This window comes from Cheilinus undulatus, linkage group 3 (genome assembly GCF_018320785.1).
Source record: "Cheilinus undulatus linkage group 3, ASM1832078v1, whole genome shotgun sequence".
Taxonomy (NCBI): domain Eukaryota; kingdom Metazoa; phylum Chordata; class Actinopteri; order Labriformes; family Labridae; genus Cheilinus; species Cheilinus undulatus.
In genome coordinates this window covers 4,380,668-4,402,874 of record NC_054867.1, presented here as the reverse complement: position 1 = coordinate 4,402,874, position 22,207 = coordinate 4,380,668, and the positions used below count along the sequence as shown (strand labels likewise).

The following is a 22,207-nucleotide window of genomic DNA, read 5'->3' as shown; positions in this document are numbered from 1 at the left end:
GTGGATTTGATCTTTTAAAGACCCTGAAAAGGAACCAAAGTTACAGGCTCACTGGAGAAGCATCCATAAAGGATACAAAGGCATGGATAGCATCATTAGAATGGTACAGTAGGGGGCGTCCAGAGGGGAAAAAAGGATGTGGCTACGATTTACAGTTCAAAAGTTCACTTTTTATAACCTGTGTCTCTTCTTGTCATATACAACAATGTCAGTTTTAGAGGGTTAGGCTTATGTTGCTACCTACCCATAGTTCTGCATCTTTTATTTAAAAATAAAAGCAGGTTTTCATCCAAACAGGAAGTAAGATATTCTTTCTTGACACATTCCTCCAACTTAGCCTGTTTCCCCTTTTTCTTGCTCAATGTTTCTGTTCCTTCAGATGAAAATGTCACACCATCATTGGGCAGAAATCGGTGTCAACAGTTTTCTTTGAAGGGCAGTCTCTCCCTAACAGAGGGCCGGGCTGGAATAGCTCCACTGGAGGAGTCTGTGTCAACTATCTGGGGAAAAGACTTAGAGGGAATTTCTGTGTTTTAGTGTTTATTAGAGGCCTACATTTTATTTCTGCTCCAGGCTCCTCCTGTGGGTTGATCAAAGGCTGCACTTTAAGATCCATCTGAGCTTTTTAATCCTTAAACTTCTACTTTTGTCAAAGAGAGCAGAAGGAAGTAATTGCACAGAAAAAGCCAGAGACAATGACGAAGAGGAGGGAAACCTAGAACAAACTTTGAGGTCTGTAAAGGTTCATGAAACTATTTCCCTAACTCTTTCACCAAAAAGCCCTCGCAGGTTTAATTCAAAGGTCGCTGGACTTCCTTGGCTGTGTGATGTTGCTTCATCACAATCTACAGCTCTCCCCACCCAGAATCTCACAAAAAGAAACTCATGTCCTTCCATGGCAACCTTCTCTCCAAACACCTCAAAATAAACACGAGTCAGACGGGCGCAAGGACACGGAGACGACAGTCAGATCAAAACACAAACTTCTCTGCTGTGTTGAAACTCATCTAACATATCAAAGGCTCAAATTCAGGCTTTGATGTAACTTTCAGATATGAATCAGGGGCTCTAGCGGAGTTAGGGAGCGTCAGGTTGCTGTCAGATGAACAGAGCTGATATTTAACACTGGATGGGCCAAAAGCAGTAGAGCCAGGGGGCTGAGTGACAAATCAGTGTGAGGGTCTGTTACCAGGCAGAAGTGACGGGGACTGATCAAAGACCTGATCTCATGCCAGTTTGTTGTATCAGTGGGAAAAACATCAAGCATCCATCTACATATGGCTTTTTAATATTTAATCAGACGGACTGCCAATAGAAGGGGATTTAGATCTGAGGGGCAAAACCCTCATTAAGTTAATAAAGTGTGCAGCACTCATGAGGAATTCTATTGTCAAACCTCAGATGAATATACCACGTGAAGTGTTTGATTTGGCTGAGATTGATGGCACAATTTTATCAGGAAGCAGCATCCAAGAGCCAGAGAGGCCCAACAAAGAGGCCTTGTGTCAACAGAGGAAGTCTGCAGAGCCCAGACCTCGCAGCACAGGTGGACAAAAAGCAAATCAATTACAGCTCTGAAGGACGGCAGACCCCCAGTCGCCCCTCTCAGCTGTTCGCTCATTCACGTCTGAGCGCAGCGAGGATTTCAGAGTCACTGCACTGTAAATACAAAACCACAGAGACCGAGAGCTGGGCTCTCCCCTCACCATATTCAAACCCATTTGAATTTGTAATGTGTGAGGAAGCAGCGGAGGGGAAATTGTTGGAGAGCGGAGGAGCCTGAGCTGAGTGCTATGTCATTAAAAAGCAGGAGAGAAATAATTTAAGTGGTGATAAAAATGCCTTTTTTGTGCTGTAGGTAGGTCATAGAAAGTTGTGGAAATAGAGGAGAGAAATTAAAACATCTTTATGTAAATACACAATAATATATTTAACTATATGGAGATAAACCCAGAACTCTGACCGTCTTAGTCACAGGGACAGAGGTTAGAGTGCCATTATGCTAAACACTTGAATGATAACGCTGTGATGGACAGTATTTCTCTGACCCCGCACACAAAATAGCCCATGTGGTCATGAGCGCCCTACTTCCATTTCAGATACCTACTTTGCTGGTTGCTATGGATACCATTCAATCATTGCAGGGCATTTCTTTTCTGAGACATCCCTTGATGCCAGCAGGCGGTGAAGTAAAAATAGAAACAATATCAAACTTGAGAAGATTTGACAGATTATATACAGTTTTCAGAATTTCCATTTCAGTGTCTGAAAAGTGTAAAAAAACAAACACTTAAGCTTATGGTTGACCTATTTTATGGGATATATTATATGGACAAAAGTATTTAGTCACCTGACCATAACACCAACAGGCACTGTGATGACATTGTATTCAGATACATGTACTTTAATGAAGATGCCCCCCCCTCCCCCCTTGGCAGTTATAACAGCCTCCATTCTTCTTGAAAGGCTTCCCACAAGGTTCTGGAGTGTTTCTGTGGAACTTTGTGTCCATCCCTTCTGTAGAGCAGTGTTTCTCAACCTTGAGGTTGGGACACTGAGAGGGGTCTCCTAAAAAAACTAACAAAATTTTTTAAATGACACTGTTCTGCCAAATGATTAAAAAAGATATTTGTTTCTTCGATAAGAGTGGATATTTTTTCAGGCTAAGTATGAAATATGGATATCACAGCTTAACTTTATAATGGACCATGGTTTTGTTGACGTCCATGGGCCCCCAGTTTGGCTGGGTGCCAAAAAGCTCTCCCATTTATCCCCCTTTATGTCTGCATATTATCAAATCAAATCAAATCAAACTTTATTTATATAGCACCTTTCATACATAAAGACTTCTTGATTATATTACGCATAGTGGACAAAGGAATTTCAAGATCTCTGGAGATGGTCTTGTAACCTTGAGATTTGTGTAAAATTATATCAATGTTGTCTTTTTTCTTCTGTTTTTTTTTGTGTTGTTCCAATGCACATATAGGAAATAAACATGTGTATACCAAAAACATTTGTAATTGCAACAATTTCTGGGAGAAATGGTGTATTTTCTGTAAACATTCCAGGGGTGCCAGTATTTTCGTCCATGACTGTATAGTGTATGTAGATGCAGTACACCACTGGTGTGCCCAGAAAGTAAATATTGATACAATGCATTGGCAGATAAGTGAAGGAGATAAAGTGCAATTGCACACATAAGTGAAAGGAAATGTAGCAAAAACTTCAACTGACCATCTTTTCTAGGGTCGCTCAGTTTATCAGTGAAGTGTGTGAACAACTTTGCAGGCTACAGTTTCTGTCAACAGCTGTCCAAAAAGCTCTGATACAAGAATCCAGCATATATGAATGTCTGCTCAACATCCTCACTGCCTTTTCTGTCAAACACTTTAAACCATATCAGCAAAACAGATCTATCTTCAGTGAGAATCTAAACAGCATTAAACAGTTAGGCAGCTTATGGACTGTAGTCCTATAAGTGGATAACCTGGGTTCAAGTAAAATCTGTGTCCTCTCTCTCCTGCTTTTCTCCTCTATCTGATATCTAAATACGAGCAAGAAGCCCAAAATCAATTTTTATAAAACACAAAAGTCCAAACTAGTTGTGGCTGAAATCTTGTTCCCGGTTTGATCTTTTGCGATCGTCTCCAAGGAGGGATCTTTCTTTCTACAGTTTGTTTAGCTTTATCATTTGTGGTGGACAGAACAGAGCTGAAGAAGTCTGTTAGACCTTTTTTCTGTACATCTATTGGGAAAAAGGTTTTTAATCAGAATTTTATTTTAACTGTAGAGTTGTCTGCAGTGAAGAGGCCACTTAACTCAAATCTGATCAAAGCAAACAGAAACCCCTTATGAGAGAATTCAGCTGAGTTTTAGAGGCTGAAACTCTCTGTGAATAATAATTTTCGGAAGAGATTTCCGTTTAAATAACAGACTGAAATCAATGACACTGTCCCTTTATGACCTACAAAGTTAAATGAGACCATCAGCAAAAAGATGAATTATTTCTGTATTGTCATCACTAATTCCCAAAATTCTCCCAAAGTGTGGGTGTTCGTCCAAGTGATTAACAACATGCTGCCAAAAAAGTGATTTTTCACCACAAAGACTGTTGAGGAGTGAGAAAACAAAAGTGTACCTTTTGTTTTTGGGCCTGTGTCCACAGCTGGCGCTTTTACTACCAGTACTCATTTACAGTACAAAGCCATTGTAGTCAAGCTTTTCTTTTATTATTAAGATTTATTTTGGGGCTTTTTTATGCCTTTATCTATAGAGAAGGACAGTGGATAGATTCAGAAACAGGCATGACAGAGAGCAGGAGAGACATGTGGGAAAGGAGCCACAGGCCAGACTTGAACCTGGGCCCCCCCATGTACATGAGGCATGATCTAACCGTAGGCCATTGTTTCAAGAACTCAGTGCTCTGAGCAGAAAAAACAGCTTCAACATCAACTGATTATGCGCTTCCGTGCACTAACTGTGCTGTACTCGTCAATGTCAAATCTCTTTCACTGGCCAATCAAAATCAAGAATCAATAGTTACCTCGATGGTAAGTATTGCTGGTCTAGTGACCATCAGTTGTTCACTACTTTTCACAATGCATTGTGGGATAGAATGAGTGCACTATATATTGAATAACAATGTGCACTCAGAATTTGGACACCACCAGAAAATGGTGTAAAGGGAGTGATTTTGGACAAAGTCTTTGTCTCTTAGTTGTACCAGTCATCTTGGATGGCCTGCACAGTGTGGTCAGGTGATAGTCTAAGCACAAGGCCACCACCTGGACGTCAACCCTGGTCTCATGATCAGAAGACAGTTGCTTAACTCAGTAGTTCTCAACCTTTTTAGCCTACAACCCCCAAAATAAAGGTTCCAGAGACCGGGGACCCCCACTGTTCCTGAAGGTGGTTGAACACAGCCATGAACAACAAGGCCGTCCATAAGAAGGGATAAAGGGGGGGGCTTTCTGGGGCCCATCCAGACTGAGGGACCATGAAGGTCAGCATAACCATGGTCAATTGTAAAGTTAAGTGATATCCATATTTTATATTTGACCTGAATAATAACCAATCTTATCAAATAACCAAATATATATTTTTTATTCTTTTGTGCTGCAGTAAATAGCTTACTACAAAATATAAAACCCTTCTCTTAAAAACAGAATTAAAATGGGTTAAAAAAAAGGGCAAAAAATTGGTGGAAAAGGTGGTGACAATGGGATAGAAGATTGGTTTAAACAGGAAAAAATGAGTTAATTAAGACAGAAAAATGGGCAAAAATTGGCAGAAATTGGCAAAATAAGTATTAAAATAGGGTTAAATTGGGCAAAAATGAGCGTAAAAGTAGCAATAATGGGTCAAAAGAGGCAAACATAGGTGTAAATTGACAAGAATTGGTATAGAAGTGACAGGAAAAGGTTCAAATGGACAAAAATGGGTTTTGAGTGGCAACAACATGTGCAAAATTGGTGCAAAAAAGTGATGAAAATGGGTTGAAATTTGGCTAAATTGGTGTAAGGTGGCAAAAGTGTAACTTAAAAATTATTCCTAGGGGTTGCTGGTGGCCTAGTGGTTCAAGGCACGCCTCATATACACGGACGGCCTGGGTTTAAATCCGGCCTGAGGCCTTCTACCGCATGTCTCTCCCCTGCTCTTGTCCCTGTTTCTGACTCTATTCACTGTCCTCCTCTATCAAATAAAGGCACAAAAATGCCCAAAATAAATCTTAAAAAAAAAATAAAAAAATTATTCTTAGATTTTTAAAAGTATCTGGAGACCTCTATCTAGGTGTCTCACCACCCCCAAGGGGGTCCCGACCCCCACGTTGAGAACCACTGGCTTAACTGACCGAGCCACTGATGGAGTACATGCACCACATGCATTTCTAACACATAAGGCTATTAAAGCACTGTGAAAAAAAAAATGTGTTTTGCCAAGAGAGTTGAAAAGCTTGAGGCATTCAAAATGTTGATTATTTGAAACATTTTAATTCTGGAAGAAAATGTGAAATGTTATCCTTGTAAATTACCAAAAAAAAGCACCTGGAGAAATGTGAGGATTTCTTATGAGCTTCGAACCTTGCATCAGTGCCTTCCCCTTGTGTGGGCCAGTAGGGACTGGAGATCACACAGGCATTTCCAGCATATGAGAGCCACTGTCCCAGCCTTCAAACTACCCAGCATGTCTTTTGTGGCTTCTGGATGAAGCTGGAGCACCTGAAGAGAAACATGCCAACTCTGCTCAGAAAGGCCTGAATCCAGCCAGGGATTCGAACCAGGAACATTTAGGCTACAGCAAGCAAAACTGCAACCATACGTATTCTTTTTCCAAAATAATATTTCTCTCTTTTACACAAAGTTGTCTTCTCTTGGTACAACCATGTCAACTCAGAAGTTTTAAAATCATCTGCACCTTGGAAAAGATTTTTCATTAAGTCTTGACCATGTGTGACATGTTGGCACTCCTGATGCTTAACTTGATTGAGGACTAGATAGTAAAAGAAGGGGGGCAGTTCACTTTAGGTCAGCAGGTGGGTGATTGCTATTACAGATTCATATCTCAGCCTGCGAGTGCCTGATCCGTGTAAACACCGAGTATGCGTCGTGACTCTGTACTCGGGTGGGTTTCCCTCGTAATCCTGTCCTCCACGCTTTAAATGCCACGGGGCTCTCTTCGTCTCCCCGCCCAGCGTCTGAAAATAGATCCTGTCCGTGGCTCTGATGTAATCTCAAGCCAGAGAATAGAGCGGCGTGGAGGAAACAGATCACCCAACCTGGTTTTTAAAGAGCAGAAAGTACACTTCATGCTGTCAGTTGCCTTGGAAACCCATCTGCCATTAATAGAGGATAAATATATTTTTATGATTTCCGTGTCTGTGTGAGGATTTTCAGGTGCACACGTCTTTTGCTTTGAACTCAGAACTCTTCCATCATGCAAGATTGCTATTTTTATCATTCCTGGTAGCTCTTCTAAGAAGAAAACATGTTTGAGTGAACATTTCAAACTCTGTGTGCAGCGATGATTCTGATGTTGAAAAGATTCTGATGAGTCAATCTATGAGTAAGAGCGTGCATTGCTATAAATCAGAGCTGAGTCAATCTGCAGTCACCCACATCAACGCATAGATGAGAAACTCTTCATCCATCCAGCTTGTCGATTCACAATCAAAAGGGAGAAAATTAACAACAGTCCCAAATCTTTGTGTCTATCATAGAGCTAACTGAGGACTGAGCAAACCTTAGACTCAAGGACCTGGCATACGTACTGTTCTCAAACATTCACACATTATGATTCACCATATAGCAGCTGTTTTTTCCTCACAAGATAAGTACAACAAATCTAAAAGTCTGCAATCGAATCTGTATCTACAGTCCCCTCCAAAAGTATTGTAACAGTGGGCCTGATTCCTTCATTTTTGCTGTTGACTGAAAACATTTGGGTTTGACGCCAAAAGACGAATATGAGACAAGAGATCAACATTTCAGCTTTTATTTCCAGGTGTTTACATAAGAGCTGTCTATGACTGAAAAAAGCTGAGAGAAGATGGTAAATCAATCTGAGCTATTGCACAAACATTGGTCATAGTCTGTATAATCAAGAAAGTCCTAGAGAAAAAAGAAACCACTGATGTACTCAGTAACAGTTGTGAATGGTTAGACCAAGGAAATCAGCATCAGTTGATGACAGAAACATTATGAGAGCTGTAAAAAAAAAAGACCCTAAAACGACTGTTAGTGACATCAGCAACAACCTCCAGAGGACAGGAGTGAAGGTATCACCATCTACTGTTAGTGACATCAGCAACAACCTCCAGAGGACAGGAGTGAAGGTATCACCATCTACTGTTAGTGACATCAGCAACAACCTCCAGAGGACAGGAGTGAAGGTATCACCATCTACTGTTAGTGACATCAGCAACAACCTCCAGAGGACAGGAGTGAAGGTATCACCATCTACTGTTGGTGACATCAGCAACAACCTCCAGAGGACAGGAGTGAAGGTATCACCATCTACTGTTGGTGACATCAGCAACAACCTCCAGAGGACAGGAGTGAAGGTATCACCATCTACTGTTGGTGACATCAGCAACAACCTCCAGAGGACAGGAGTGAAGGTATCACCATCTACTGTTAGTGACATCAGCAACAACCTCCAGAGGACAGGAGTGAAGGTATCACCATCTACTGTTGGTGACATCAGCAACAACCTCCAGAGGACAGGAGTGAAGGTATCACCATCTACTGTTGGTGACATCAGCAACAACCTCCAGAGGACAGGAGTGAAGGTATCACCATCTACTGTTGGTGACATCAGCAACAACCTCCAGAGGACAGGAGTGAAGGTATCACCATCTACTGTTGGTGACATCAGCAACAACCTCCAGAGGACAGGAGTGAAGGTATCACCATCTACTGTTAGTGACATCAGCAACAACCTCCAGAGGACAGGAGTGAAGGTATCACCATCTACTGTTAGTGACATCAGCAACAACCTCCAGAGGACAGGAGTGAAGGTATCACCATCTACTGTTGGTGACATCAGCAACAACCTCCAGAGGACAGGAGTGAAGGTATCACCATCTACTGTTCACAGAAGACTTCATGAACAAAAGTACAGAGGCTACACTCGAAGATGAAAACCACTCATTAGCAAGAAGAACAGGAAGACTAGGCTGGAATGATATGAGCCTATAAAAGTTTTATGGATGGATGAGACAAGGATGAACCTTTACCAAAGTGATAGAAAGACTAAATTTTGTAGAATGAAAGGATCTGTTCATGGTCCCAAACACTCAAGCTCATCTGTAAAACACAGTGGAGGTAATGTCATGGCTTAGGCTTGCATGGCTTCTTCTTGGACGAGCTCATTAATCTTCAATGATAATGTAACATATGATGGCAGCAGAAATGAACTCAGAAGTCTACAGAAACATTTTGTCTGCCAATTTAAGGAAAGCTGCAACCAAACTGATTGGGAGATCTTTCATCAGCAGCGAGATAATGACCCAAAACACACTGCCAAAACAACAAAGGAGTTCATCAGAGGCAAGAAGTGGAAGGTTTTAGACTGACCAAGTCATTCTCCAGACTTAAACCCTATAGGGCACACATTTTGATCACTACAACAGAGACTGAAGGGAGTAACCCCCAAAACACACAACAACTGAAAGAAGCTGAGGTGTACACCTGGAAGAGCATCAAAAAAGAAGAACGCAAAGGTTTGGTGATGTCAATGAGTCACAGGATTGATGCAGTTATTGCAAGTAAAGGATTTCCAACTAACCCGAGTCTTATTCACTTTAATCTGTTTTAAGTCGATCTGTTCTAATGCTGCTGCTCGACTAAAAATGTGGTGTTCTGTTACAAATAAAGCTATCTCCTAAGTTGTGTATCAGATCCTGATGTACAGTGCTTAACAAATTTATTAGACCACCACCCAAAGTAAGGTTTATGCCACAGCTGTATCATGAAGTGCTTTAATGCGGACTCTTTCATTTTCAGTGAGCTCTCCAGTTTTTACCATTTTGAACAGGAATGAGGGATTTCAAACTGAATTCACCTTTTTATACCCAAATTTGAGCCAGCTCACTTGGCTTCTCTGAGAAGTCAGAAATGAATCAAGCATAACATTCAACCACATTTTTCTGTTCAGGAATGCAAATAAATAACTATAATTTGACATAATCATCAAAAAATAATAATGTGCTTTACTATTTTTTCAGTTTTTTGTAAATCAGTAAATTTGAAAATTCATGGATGACAATAATAATTATATTTTAGCATTATAAATATCATTTTCGTTAAAGAGCTTCTACATATTGGTGTATTAACCATTGCAGAAACATAAAAAATGACTTTGGTAATTACCAATGCTGTTAATTTAGGGCAGCTGTGGCATAAACCTTACTATGGGTGGTGGTCTAATAAATTTATTAAGCACTGTATCTGAAAATAAAAGCTGAAATGTTGATCTCCTGCCTCATACTCATCTTTTTGGGTCAAAATCTAAAGTTTTCAGTCTACAAAAAAAATAAAGGGAATGGCCGCAGAGTTCCAATACTTTTGGGGACTGTAAGAATGGCGAAAGCGTGGAAATTGTGGAGCAGTTCCGTATCTCTGCTTATTTGAAATATCAGCCTAGGTGTTAAATTTAACACTATGGGAGTTGAATTAACACTGACATAGAGCTGATTTGTAATAACAGAAGAATAGATAACCAACACCACTGGGAGTAATTTCTACACTCTTCAGAGTTGATTAACCTGTAGTGTTAAGTTTTATTCACACTGTACAGTGTTAGCCAGTGTTAATTTTTTACTCAATTTTGAGTTAATTTTACTCTGATATTATAACACTGGGCAAAGAGCTAATTTAACACCAATTCTGATAAGCACCAAATACATTCGGACACAGTGTTAAATTTAACTCTTAAGTGTTGATTTAACGCTGCAAAATTTACTGTGTAGAAGGTTATCATAATATTTATTCCAAGATCAGAACTCACATCATCATGACGTTGATGATGTTAAAGTTAAATCTAATCAGCTCTGAGTGATGACCTGTGGTCAGAACACACCGTCTGGTCCAGGAATGGGCAATAATAACATTATTCTGTACACCAGGGATCCAAAACATAGCCATGCATTGCTTTAATTACCATCATGAAGATGGTGCTGTGTAAAAAGTGCACATTTATAATAAATGTCTTGAGAGTATGTGTCCATTCCTACCAACAGCACCACTGTCTCTGTGTGAAACTGCTTTAAATGTGACGACAGAGCTCCTTTTAATCATACTTAATGGTGCATAGAAACACGTGTGCCATGGCCTGGCAGAGAGCTGGCACAAAAGCTGCATTGTGCTGCAGTATGGCTGTAATGTCATCCACAACAATGTAAATTTAAAATTACTTTCTTTTTGGATATAGATTGGTGATAATAATCATAAAGTTTTTAAATAACTACAGTGCTGTATCCTTTGGCAGCAGCAATGCCAGGCACAATTAAAACCATTGAAGGATTTTTAAAACGTCAAACTTTTTTACTGCTTTTTATGTGAAACAGATGAACTTAATATGGCCTAATTATTATTTTAGGCACTGAAATATTCTGTAAAGTTTTATTAGCTTCCTATAAAGTCAACGTGCGATAAAATTTAAGGCAAATCTTTATCTGTTTCAAAAGCACACTGAATATTATATAACATTCCCAGATCCTATATGATCCTATATGTAAATCATGGGCACTCCAACATGTGCTTAGCCTGACACGCCAGATGGAAAAGCTTCGATACTAAGAAGTTTGGGAAAGGGCAGAGGATTTGAAAAACAACTCAGTTAGTGACTGGATGAACGTTCTGTCTGTCACATCTTTCCAGGCCAATCAGAGCAACAAAACACGTGACGTAGCCACGACCGAGGTGCGCGTGCACAGCTACTGAGGAATAACGCAAACCAAACTATAGACATGTCAGGACACGACTTTCGTCGTTTTTGAAAAGAAAAAGACTCGCTGCTGTTCTTTGTTCTTCCTTTCATGAAGATATTTTGTCAAGTTCTGATAAAACTGACACTTTAGCAGCATCCACGCTAAGCTCTCCCGCCATAATTGCACCGGCCTCTTGTTGCTGCTTGTTTACGTCACGACTCCACAGCGCCAGAAAGTACTGCCCCTTGTTGCTGATTGGTCCTGTCACTTTCAAACCAGGCCCAAACGGTTCAGATGGGAGCCTTTCCAGATGTTATCAGCAGTGAGAAACACGGAAACAGGTGATAACATCTGCTTTGCAAGGTTACATGTGCTTGTATAAGGGTTTTTTTTGTTTGTTTTTTTTTTAGTGAAACCTCTCTAATGTCTCTTTGTTTATTATGTCAAAATATAATTTCAATGAAACTCTGAACTATAACAAACACAGACGTGCTCAGCTGAAAACCAGACAATAATCTCATTGTTAAAATGAAACACAGCACTTTTTTTCATATTTGTTGAAGATTTTAATACAGAGCTTGTCTGTCATCAGACAGTTTGACGGACATGTTTGTCTCCATGCAGAGGCAATAACACAATGAACATTTGCAGATAATTGTGCATTAGTTTTTCAGTTTTTCTTTAAACCGTTTCAGCCATTGTTGTCTGTGCTGCTGTGTTGACTCCTCCTCTCATTCCACCGCCTCTAACAGTCATGTACTGCATCCTGCGTCCACATTGTGTTATTATTTAGGACATCCACAACCACTGCTTCAAACAGATTCAGGGGACAGCCATGATGTGAATGAGTATGTGTTACGAAAAAGTGTATCTCCTGACAACAGCACACTGTATGCTTTGAGATAAATGCTGTGACCTTCAATTCCCATAGTTTCCACCACTGATAACATTCCACTTCATTGGAATTGCATACATGCACACATAAAACATAAATGAAATGCATTCAACAGTTATACATACCAAAATGTCAGGGTTTTTTTGTTGTTGTTGCCTGTCAACACTGTAGCTGCTTCTTAAATATCTACCTATTTACCAAGAAAGTCTGCCTTCTCTCCAGGTTGCAGTCCCCTGGAATCAATAACCCTTCTGCTTCTTCACAGCTCTCCTCTTAGTAACACAGCCCATGCCCCACACAGCTTCACATAAGGGGACCCATCCAACAACCCAATAAACACACACACACATATATATACACACTTCTACACACTGACGCTGGAACCAGAACTGGCATCCAAGGGCATCCAAGCCTCTCCCTCTCATTGACAAGCTGTCTGAATTAGGAAATGCTCCCGCGGGCTTCAACAAAGATAAATGACAGCGCTGGAGTAGCAGCTTTGACAAACACAGGAGGGTGTCAGAGGGAGAAAATGATTCATAGGTGGCTGATTATGAAGTGTGTGTGCTTTATGGCCCTGAAATGGTGTTTTACTTTCACTCTTCAGGTTGTTTATGTTTTAATTTTAGCTGCAGGTTTTCAAGAATCAATTGCTTTTATAGATTGCCAGGACACATTCAGTATGGTGGGAGATTTATTTCTGCTTTACACCACGGTCTGGGTGAAGCTTGCTTGTGATTGACTGCAGGGTCTTCAATTGGTTCCTGACAAATGACAACTCAGGAGCATGTCTGTGCAAACAGTTCACCTTCCTAAATCAGTGCACTGACTTTGTCTCAGCATGATGATAATATCATTGACCACTGAGTCTGGAATGTCTGAGTGTAAAATCTATGTAAGTCATGCTCAACATCATGTTTGAAACAAACAGTCACACAATCAAAGTTTTTTTTTACTTATCTGGAAAAAATACAGTATACTTTACATCTAAAAGCCTGTGTGCACACGAGGACATTGGCTCTCCTACAACAAAGTAATAATTTCTGGATTTTAATAAATATTTCCACTGAAGTTAAACTAGTTGCTCAGATTTTTGGAATAATTTCTGTGTGGATTTAGGGGAATTTTCTTAGAAATTATTAAGTATAATATTTATTTTAATATTTTGGAGAGTTTCAGTAAAAGATTTGAGGTAATCAATTTAAATTTTTTGGTCAATTTCATGGGAATTTGGGAAAATTATTTGTAAATTTTTGTAAATGGGATTGGGAAATGGGGAATAGGGGTTGTCCTTTGAGATTTCCAGGAATTTTAATGGACGTTTCAGAGAATTTGTTTGGTTGTTTCTGTAATTTACAGGAATTCTGGTGAATGAATTTGTGTTTTTTTTTGTTTTTTTTTTGTTAAGAAATTTTAAGGGTGGATTTCTTGGTTTCTAGAACATGATGATGAGTTCACTGTACTCCAACAGCCTCCACATCCAGCAGATCTTTATCCAACAGAGCACCTTCACCCCTCAAATACACCAGATACATGTTCGGTCCATCTCCTCTCCAGTCAATGAGAGTGCTTCCACCAGCTCCGCTGCTCTGCATATCTTCTCCAGCAGATCTCCGGCAGTCCGAGGCCCTCCACAGCAGGTCTTCTATTTCTGCTGGACACCAGAGCCCTGCGCATAAATTCAGCATGGAGCTGATCGAACTGGCAGGAAGTAAAATGCAGAGTATAAAATACTCTGCTTTGACACCAGACTTATGCCAGACTGTATTTCCTTCCACTATATCAACAATAAGTCTTGATGGGGCGTAGCAGAGCCCGTAATCAACAGGTCAGAGGAGCAAAAAGAAGCGCATTTATTTAAAAAGCATTACTGACCCATAATAGAAGCAGAAAAATCTACACGAAAGGACAAAACAGAGACAAATTCAAACAAGTTCATCCTAGTCCTGCAGTTCAGAACAATAGCTTCACATGTGTTTGTTATGTTTTATGGCACTTTGGTAGTTTCTACTCGCACGGCCAGGTGTGATTCTGTAAGTACCGTGAAACTCCTCTGTCTCGCGAGTCTAGCAGTGCAGCGGTGCTGCTCCGTGCTGCACTTCAAATGTAATCAGTGGGAGTTAAAGGACGCAGTCAAACTGCAGCGCAGCCATGTTGGAGCGGAGACGTACCTAATGTATTTTACAGGTTAGGATATGATGGAGCGGGAGATTTGCATCATGGATGTGCAGCCGAAAATCTGCAGCAACTGCATGATGTTATCATGTCAATATGGACCAAAATCTCTGAGGAATGTTTCCAACATCTTGTTGAAACCATTCCAGAATTAAGGCACTTCTAAAGGCAATAGTACCAATCTGGTACTAGCAAGGTGTAGCTAATAAAGTGGCTGGTGAGGGTCTACCTTGGATACATCTTATGATACGGGTTAAAATCAGATCCTCTGTGGAGAAAATTAATGGGAATTGTACTTCAGGAGCCATGCTGTTGACTCTATAAGCACCCCTTAGGCCACTGGGGTCTTAATCCCATGCAACTATAGCTCAAGTCTTCTTCTGCTAAGACATTTTTTTTTATCTTAAGTTTGACTCTCAGGTACCTCATCCACCACTGTTAAGTGTGGGCCCTGCAGCATGGCTTGCTGTGGTCTGGCCTTTCACAATAAACCAGTCTACAGTTTTGTTTGCTACATCACCAGAAATTATTTGAAGATCATGGGAAGATTAGCTCTGTTTTCTGCATGTAAGTAATATAAAAGAAAAAGGCGTAGGGAAACCAGTGTTGTTCCCTAAGAAAATAGAATACTTGAGTTAACATCTCAAGAAAAGAACTGAAATTTCTATTACCAAAAAAGTGGGCTAAAAAATGTATGGATGCATGTCTGCTCAGGGCTTCAGAAAACATACACTTAGTATATTGTGATAATTTCTTCTGTAACTGACATGAATAAAGCCCATTGATGTGAATTATCAGGAACTTAATAGCCACATGAATTCCATACATAGTAAAGGTGCTATTTCATCATTAATTGGTGCTCATCTCCTTTAGAAACAGATCAGAACAGAGCCTACCTGGCCTCAGTGAAACACCTCAGAACATCATCATACATCAAACACATGTGGCTGCTCTGCCTATCACCATGACGGCCTAATTATAGGAAAAACATGCTGAAACCCCCCAGGCTCTCAAACAACATAAACAAGAAGCTTGACGAAATAGTAGTCTCATCTGGTTTCATACTGTCAGCCTCGGGCTAACTCACCGCTCACCCCTCTACTCCCGCTACGGGGGGGAGAAGCTGCCACTTTATCAAGCGTGCTGTCAGAAAGCAAGGTGACGTGGAAGCATCGATCAAAGACAGACAGGTGACGCTCAGAATTGAATCCCATCTTTCTGTACTCTTACAGTGGTCCTTGTGGAAAAAATACACAATAGCCTGAGTGGCAGAGTCATTTTTAAACTTTAATATCTCCATTACTGACTGCACTCTTGTATGTAGGTTATATTTACACATGGGAGCTTCCCAGTACAACCACAGCTTTCCATTACTGGCCAATGAGGGGCCCCAGTTGAAGGGTAAATGCCTCACTGAAGGACATCTTAATGATTCGTGAAGGAATACAGGCTGCTGTACTTTTCATAGCCAGTCTTTACTGCGGAGCCCTCTAACCTCCTGATGTTAGGAGACGGGATGAGGTTAAGGTACATGGCCAATTAATGATATATAGCCTGCAAGCAGTGTCATAAAGTCCATAATGACTTCCTGAGTGACTCATAAATCAGCATTTTATTCAAATCACAGACAGGCTGACAGGTAGCCATGGACGAGCTGATCCAAAGGGCTCATCGAAGGAAGGAAGAGACACTGAAGAGGGATTTAGCGACTGAAAGGGTAAGCTCCAGCTCTCTTGTTGATATGGCTGACATGACTCGAATATGCAGATGATATCCTGATTTACTGGTCTGAGGAACACACCCTGCTGTCAGCTGGTGCCAGTTACCTGCCTCCTTTGGCTCAGACCACAAATTTTTTGGAAGACATCGTTTCTTGTCATGTCAGTTTCAGTCAGCAAATGTTGCCCAGTGACTCATTTTTCAGCTCTGCAAGCTGGTAAAACACTGATCCATTAACTCCAGTAATAACTGACTGGAGTTTACATTACTTGGTGTTATCCAAAAACATATCAGCTTGAAGAAATGTCAGCAGGTTTGACTTCCTAAAGAGCTGAAATAAATGTTTTAGTTGACTTTCATTACTTGGGATAAGCCTCTTTGAATAAAAGTCTCCTGTTTAAGAGTGTCCTGGCCAAAACATGCAGCAGCTAACAATTGTAGAACAAGAAGCAATACTCTGAATTACAACCATGTCTGCACTGAAAAAATCTACCATTAAAATAACCTTTTTTTAATGTACCACTGTCTTCACTCTAACAATACTCTGGAAGAAAGTAACTTGATGTAGGTCAAGCAGTATTTCAAAATAAAAGCGCTTGGGGCAGTGATACTCAACGTGTGGCTCATTTGTGATGATTTGTGGCTCTTTTATGTCTTAATCTGAAATATTATTTCCCAAGAAAATCTTTAAAAGGAATATTTTACCTCAGAAATCATCTATTGCAGGTAAAACTAATCAGCATGTTTCCCACACTACACAGTAGGCTTTCATTGTCAACCTCTTTTTTTGTCTGCAAATGCCTTTGCCCTTATTTGCAAATGTTGCTACTTTATTTCAAACTTTATTTGCTACTTTATTTACTGCTTTTGGCCCATTTTTGACACTTTTGTTCTGCTGTTTGCACATTTTTGCATCTTTTCTTTGCATTTTTTTCCACTTTTTACCCAAATAAGCTGCCTTGTGCACTTAAATGCCACTAATTTCCCATTTTGCCACTTTTTGATGCTTTTTTCCCCATTTTTTCCCACCTTAATTCTGATTTTTGCCCATTTAAGTCACATGTCACTCATTTTTCTCCATGTTTTTGCCAGTTTAGGACCATTTTTGCCACCTGTAACTTATTTGTTGCCACTTTTCACCAATTTTTGCCCCTTTCTGCCTTTTTTCGCCACTTTTCTCCCAGTGTTTGCAGCTTTAAGCCCATTCTGCCACTTCTTTTTTTCACTAATCTCCCCTTTTTGACACTGCTTTTTGACACATCTCGCCCATTTAAGCTGCCTTTTGCAATTAAATGCTACTTTTTGCCCACTTTTCCCACCTTTTTTCTGATTTTTGACCATTTTGGTCACTTTCACTCATTTTTTTCCAACATTTTTGCCACTTTTAACTCATTATTTGTTCACTTCCCACTGATTTTTGCCACTGTTCTCCCAGTGTTTGCCATTTTTTGACCATTTTTGCCACATTTAACTTGTTTTAACTGCCACTTTTCACCAATTAAATTGTGGCTCTTGCAAACATTTTTTTCAACAAACTGGCTCTTTGGTTGAGCAGGGTTAAGTAACACTGGCTTAAGGTGCAGTACACTGCTGCTCAGGTTGTGCACACAATCAATATTACCATGTAAGAGTAAGCAGAAGTAAATTCAACTTATGAAAATGGCCTTAATGCAGAATGAGGTCAGATTATTCAAATGGACATCCATTTAAAAAAAATAAAATAAGCACCCATTAACTTAGTTTTATCTTGCTCAGTTGTAACGCATTGCTACTGCCAAACGTTGCAAAGTGCCATTAAGCAGCCAAAAACAGAAAAAGAGCAGTAATGTCTTATGACACAACTAAGGGGCTAGGAAACGATCTTTGCTTTCTCTAAACACTGAAAACGATGTATTTTATACAAACATTAGCATGTCAATGATCAGATAAAGACACAGTGAGTAGAATTTTGGCAATGGAATATCTATTTTCTATCTATATTGATCTAAAATGGGACCATAACTAATTTAATTGAGGTCTTACAGTGTGTCAAATACTGAAGTCATCAAAGAAAGAGAAATTCTTTATTTTTACAATCATAATGGAGTGTTTCTTTTAATAAATATAATAAATATGGCCTGAAGTTTGTTCATTTCTGACAGGCGCTTTGGTAACTGTTCATCTGAGATGTTGTATGTTTCAGAAGGGGAAATACATGCTAAAACTGTAGAAATAAAATCAGATTAGACTTCCATTTAGGGTTAGGGTAGGGGTTAGGATACCAAAAGTTAAAAGTCAAAAACCTGATCTGCAAAACCTGATTCCACAATTTTTAATGAAGCTGAGTAAACAATCTGCTCACAGGTAAAAGCTCATCCTCCCTGAAACATTCTGATGCAGTCATTGTAGCTTATATAGCTCCATTAGCTGTGTAAGCTACATAGATAATGTGGTTACATAGCTAACAGAGCTACATAGCTATTTAGCAAATGTAGCTAATGTGCTAAAGCTTACCTCACAAAGCAACTAATTAAGCTAGGTATGTTATCTACATAGCTTAGTTAACTTTAGCTATGTATGCTAAAACCCACATTGCTAAAGCTATCTTAGCTACATTGGCCCATGTAGTAACATTAGTTATGTAGCAAGTGTAGTTATGTTAGCAGTAATTAAAGCTAATGAAGCTAAAGTGAGCCAACGATTGTGTTACTACTTCTAAAAAGGAGTTGCATAAATTTTGTATATTTTAATCCCGGATTAGACCCCTGACCTTTTCACTGTTTTATTCATGAAATCTTGATTAGTCTGCAATAATTACAATGCAGTTATTTCATGAATGTGGCTGCCAGCCACATTCATCAAATCTAAAAATGTAAAAACATCATACTTGCAAATGATGGCACTTCCTCTCTGAGATAATTGAGTCTCAGAAGAACGGTTTGTGGGAGTAGCTGTCAGAAATGTGGTCTGCAGCCCTTTTTTTTCCTGAAGGTGCTTGCGATACCCAACATTCAAATTCACCTCTTTAACATGCCCCCCCCACACACACACACCCACACCCACATACACACACACTGCATTTAGAGCAAGTCAAGACCAACATTGCTCAGTGTCGCCCACCTCCCTGGCCCTCTTCCCACTACTATTTCTTATATTTTACTGAGGACTCTGCTCAATGGAAAGGCGCCTCATAAGGTGTGTTTACTAAAGAGAGAGAGTGGACGTTCTGTTTTAGTTCATAAGTTTGTCATACTGAGGGAGAAATGCATTTAAAAGTGCACTTCCACATTTGCGCTGGAAGCAGTCCGAGGATGCACAGGCACTCTGGGGTCACTTCAGGTGCAAACACATGAGTGCGCTTTTAGGTGTGTTTCTCCATCACTGTGATGAATTTATGAATGAAAACATGTTGGCTCTCTCTTTTAGTAAATACACCTTATGAGGTGCAGTGTCCTAAATTCATTGCAAAAACAAACAGTGGAAACAGCGGAGCTGGGCAGCACTCCACACTCCTAATTTTGTGCAACCGTTAAAGTTAAGTGCCCCCTGGTGGCGGGATTTGACATATGTGCATTTAAAAGATCTATTCAATCAAGGGAAATACATCCTTTCTAACGTTCAAACTACAGCAAAGCAATGCTAAATCTGTTGATGGCAATTCCAATGATATGTTAGCATGAAGTTAAAATCTGAACGTATATCCCAGTCTCTTAGAGTCATATTTTCTTGAATCAACAGCTGGTGACTTTTAGGAGTACTTCTCCTAATGTTCTTTCCCTGTGATCCCAAACATCTAATTAACAGTAAATAAATGACCAGAAGAGTATCCAACTTTCAGTAAAGTATTAGAGCTTATTCTTTGGCACAATGAGAGAGTGATAAGCTAGGTTGGCGTATTGCCCTGTTATTTCTGAATGTTTTAGTGTGAAAAGCGCCATACAGGCCAGGTTTCATTCATTACCCTTAATGACCCAGACAAACACAGAGTTCAGTGCCTGTGGGCAGCTAGGAACTCCTGGTTAATACTGTGGTTTATGGGCAGTTGCTGGGTCAGAAGTCTGGGTTTTCTTGCAGAGTAATTCAAAAAAACAACACACTCTTGTCTTCAAGGCATCCTTCTGATGACTGCATCTGTAAAGCGTGTTAATATCTATGGAGCTGTGGAGCAAGCTCTGTCACTCAAATCCTTGAATTACCAACTGAAGTAAAGAAGAGGAAGTGTAATGTGAACAGCATTACAGCTGTATATTTCAGATAACACAAAGTAAACCCTTGAAACCTTTCTGCCTCACAAATTGATTCGGCCTTATTGATGTTTTATGTGCTGTACTCACGAGAGCGTCCTCTCCAGCCTGCTGCCCGTTGAGCCGATTATCTCCCCCAACGTACAGAACATCTGACCCAGGAAGTCCTTCACACAGGAGGAGACAACACGGTTTACACACCTCAGTATAGTCCAACTGAACTCATGCAAAACATACAAAATGTTACACTGTTTTGCTCTTGAGTGAATCAGAAAACATTTTGTACTGCATGAATCATTTCGTCAAGGTCTTGCATCAACAGTTTGCTCAGTCACTCCACAAACTTAGTGACTCACTTGTACCTCACTCACAAACTGATAAAGTAAAAACATCACTTCCTTAAGACAATAAGACATCATCCCAGTGACTTTTATATTTTCAATACTAATATTTTTTAGGAATCCCTAGAATCTAAGCCCTTTTCCTAACAGCATGTAAGCTTTTAGATATTCGTGATGCATTGCACAGCTTCACATCTCGTAGTCACTGTTAAGCATTTAACTTTCTGCCCTGTGAATTTAAGTTTTGTATTGTAAAACCTAATTCCAAAAAAGTTGGGGCGCTGTGTAAAATGTAAAGTAAAACAGGATGCAATGATTTGCAAAACTCAAAATGCCATATTTTAATGTAAAGTAATGTAATGTAATATCTGGGATAAATTGTTTAAGTTTTGGGAGTGGAATGTTGTCCCATTCTCGTCTGATGTAGGACGCGAGCTTCTTAACAATCCTGGGTCTTCTTTACCAGATTTTTTGTTTTAGAATGAGGCAAATGTTTCTATTGGTGAAAGGTCTGGATTGCAGGCAGGCCGCTTCAGTACCTGGACTCTTCGACTGCGAAACCACAGCGTTGTGATGATGCAGTATGTGGTTTAGCATTGTCTTGCTGAAATATGGCAGGCCTTCTCCGAAAGAGAGCTTGTCTGGATAGGAGCATATGTTGTTCTATTACCTCTATCTTTTCAGCATTGACAGTGCTTTCTAGATGTGTAGGCTGCCCATGCCATATACACTAATGCAAGCCCATACTATTAGAGATACAGGCTTTTTAAGTGTGTGCTGATAACAAGCTGGATTGTCTCTATCCTCCGTAGTCCACAGGACATGGTGTCCATGGTTTCTAAATATAATTTTGAATTTTGATTCATCTGACCACAGAACAGTTTTCCATGTTGCCTGAGCTTTGGCACAGATGAGACTGCTGCTTTTTTGGATTGTGTTTACATTGGTTTCTTCTTTGGTGGTACAGATTTAACTCTCATCTGAAGATCACCAACGGCCAACTGTGTGACAATAATTTCTGCAAGTGTTCATGAGCCCATGCACAGTTTAAATACAGTGACACCTGAGGGACTGATGATCACGAGTAGACCTTTGGCCTTGTCCCTTGCTCACAGAGATTTCTCCAAATTCTCTGAATCTTTTGATGATATTATGGACTGTAGATGGAGGGATATTCAAAATCTTCACAATTTTACATTGAGGAACATTTTCTGGAATTGTTCCATAATTTTTTGATGCAGTTTTTTGCAGATTGGTAAACCTCTGTCAATCTTTACATCTGAGAGACTGCCTCTTTAAAAAGCTCCTTTTATACCCAGTCATGTTACTGACCTGTTGCCAATAAACCTAATTAGTACCACTTCCAGCCTTTTGTTTCCTCGTTCCCTTTTTTTTTTTTTTTTTTTGAGCTGTTAAGCTGCCA

The 22,207-nt window shown here is 39.9% G+C and overlaps 1 protein-coding gene across 1 annotated transcript in view; it reads right to left on the bottom strand.

Moving 5' to 3' along the window:
* The window catches only part of LOC121506932 (copine-9-like), a 330,340-nt gene that overhangs the window by 180,536 nt on the left and 127,597 nt on the right, over positions 1-22,207 (bottom strand). Inside the window, exon 7 of the mRNA XM_041782988.1 lies at positions 20,534-20,610. Coding sequence (XP_041638922.1) covers positions 20,534-20,610 — 77 coding nt within the window. The remainder of the gene's footprint in view (positions 1-20,533; positions 20,611-22,207) is intronic.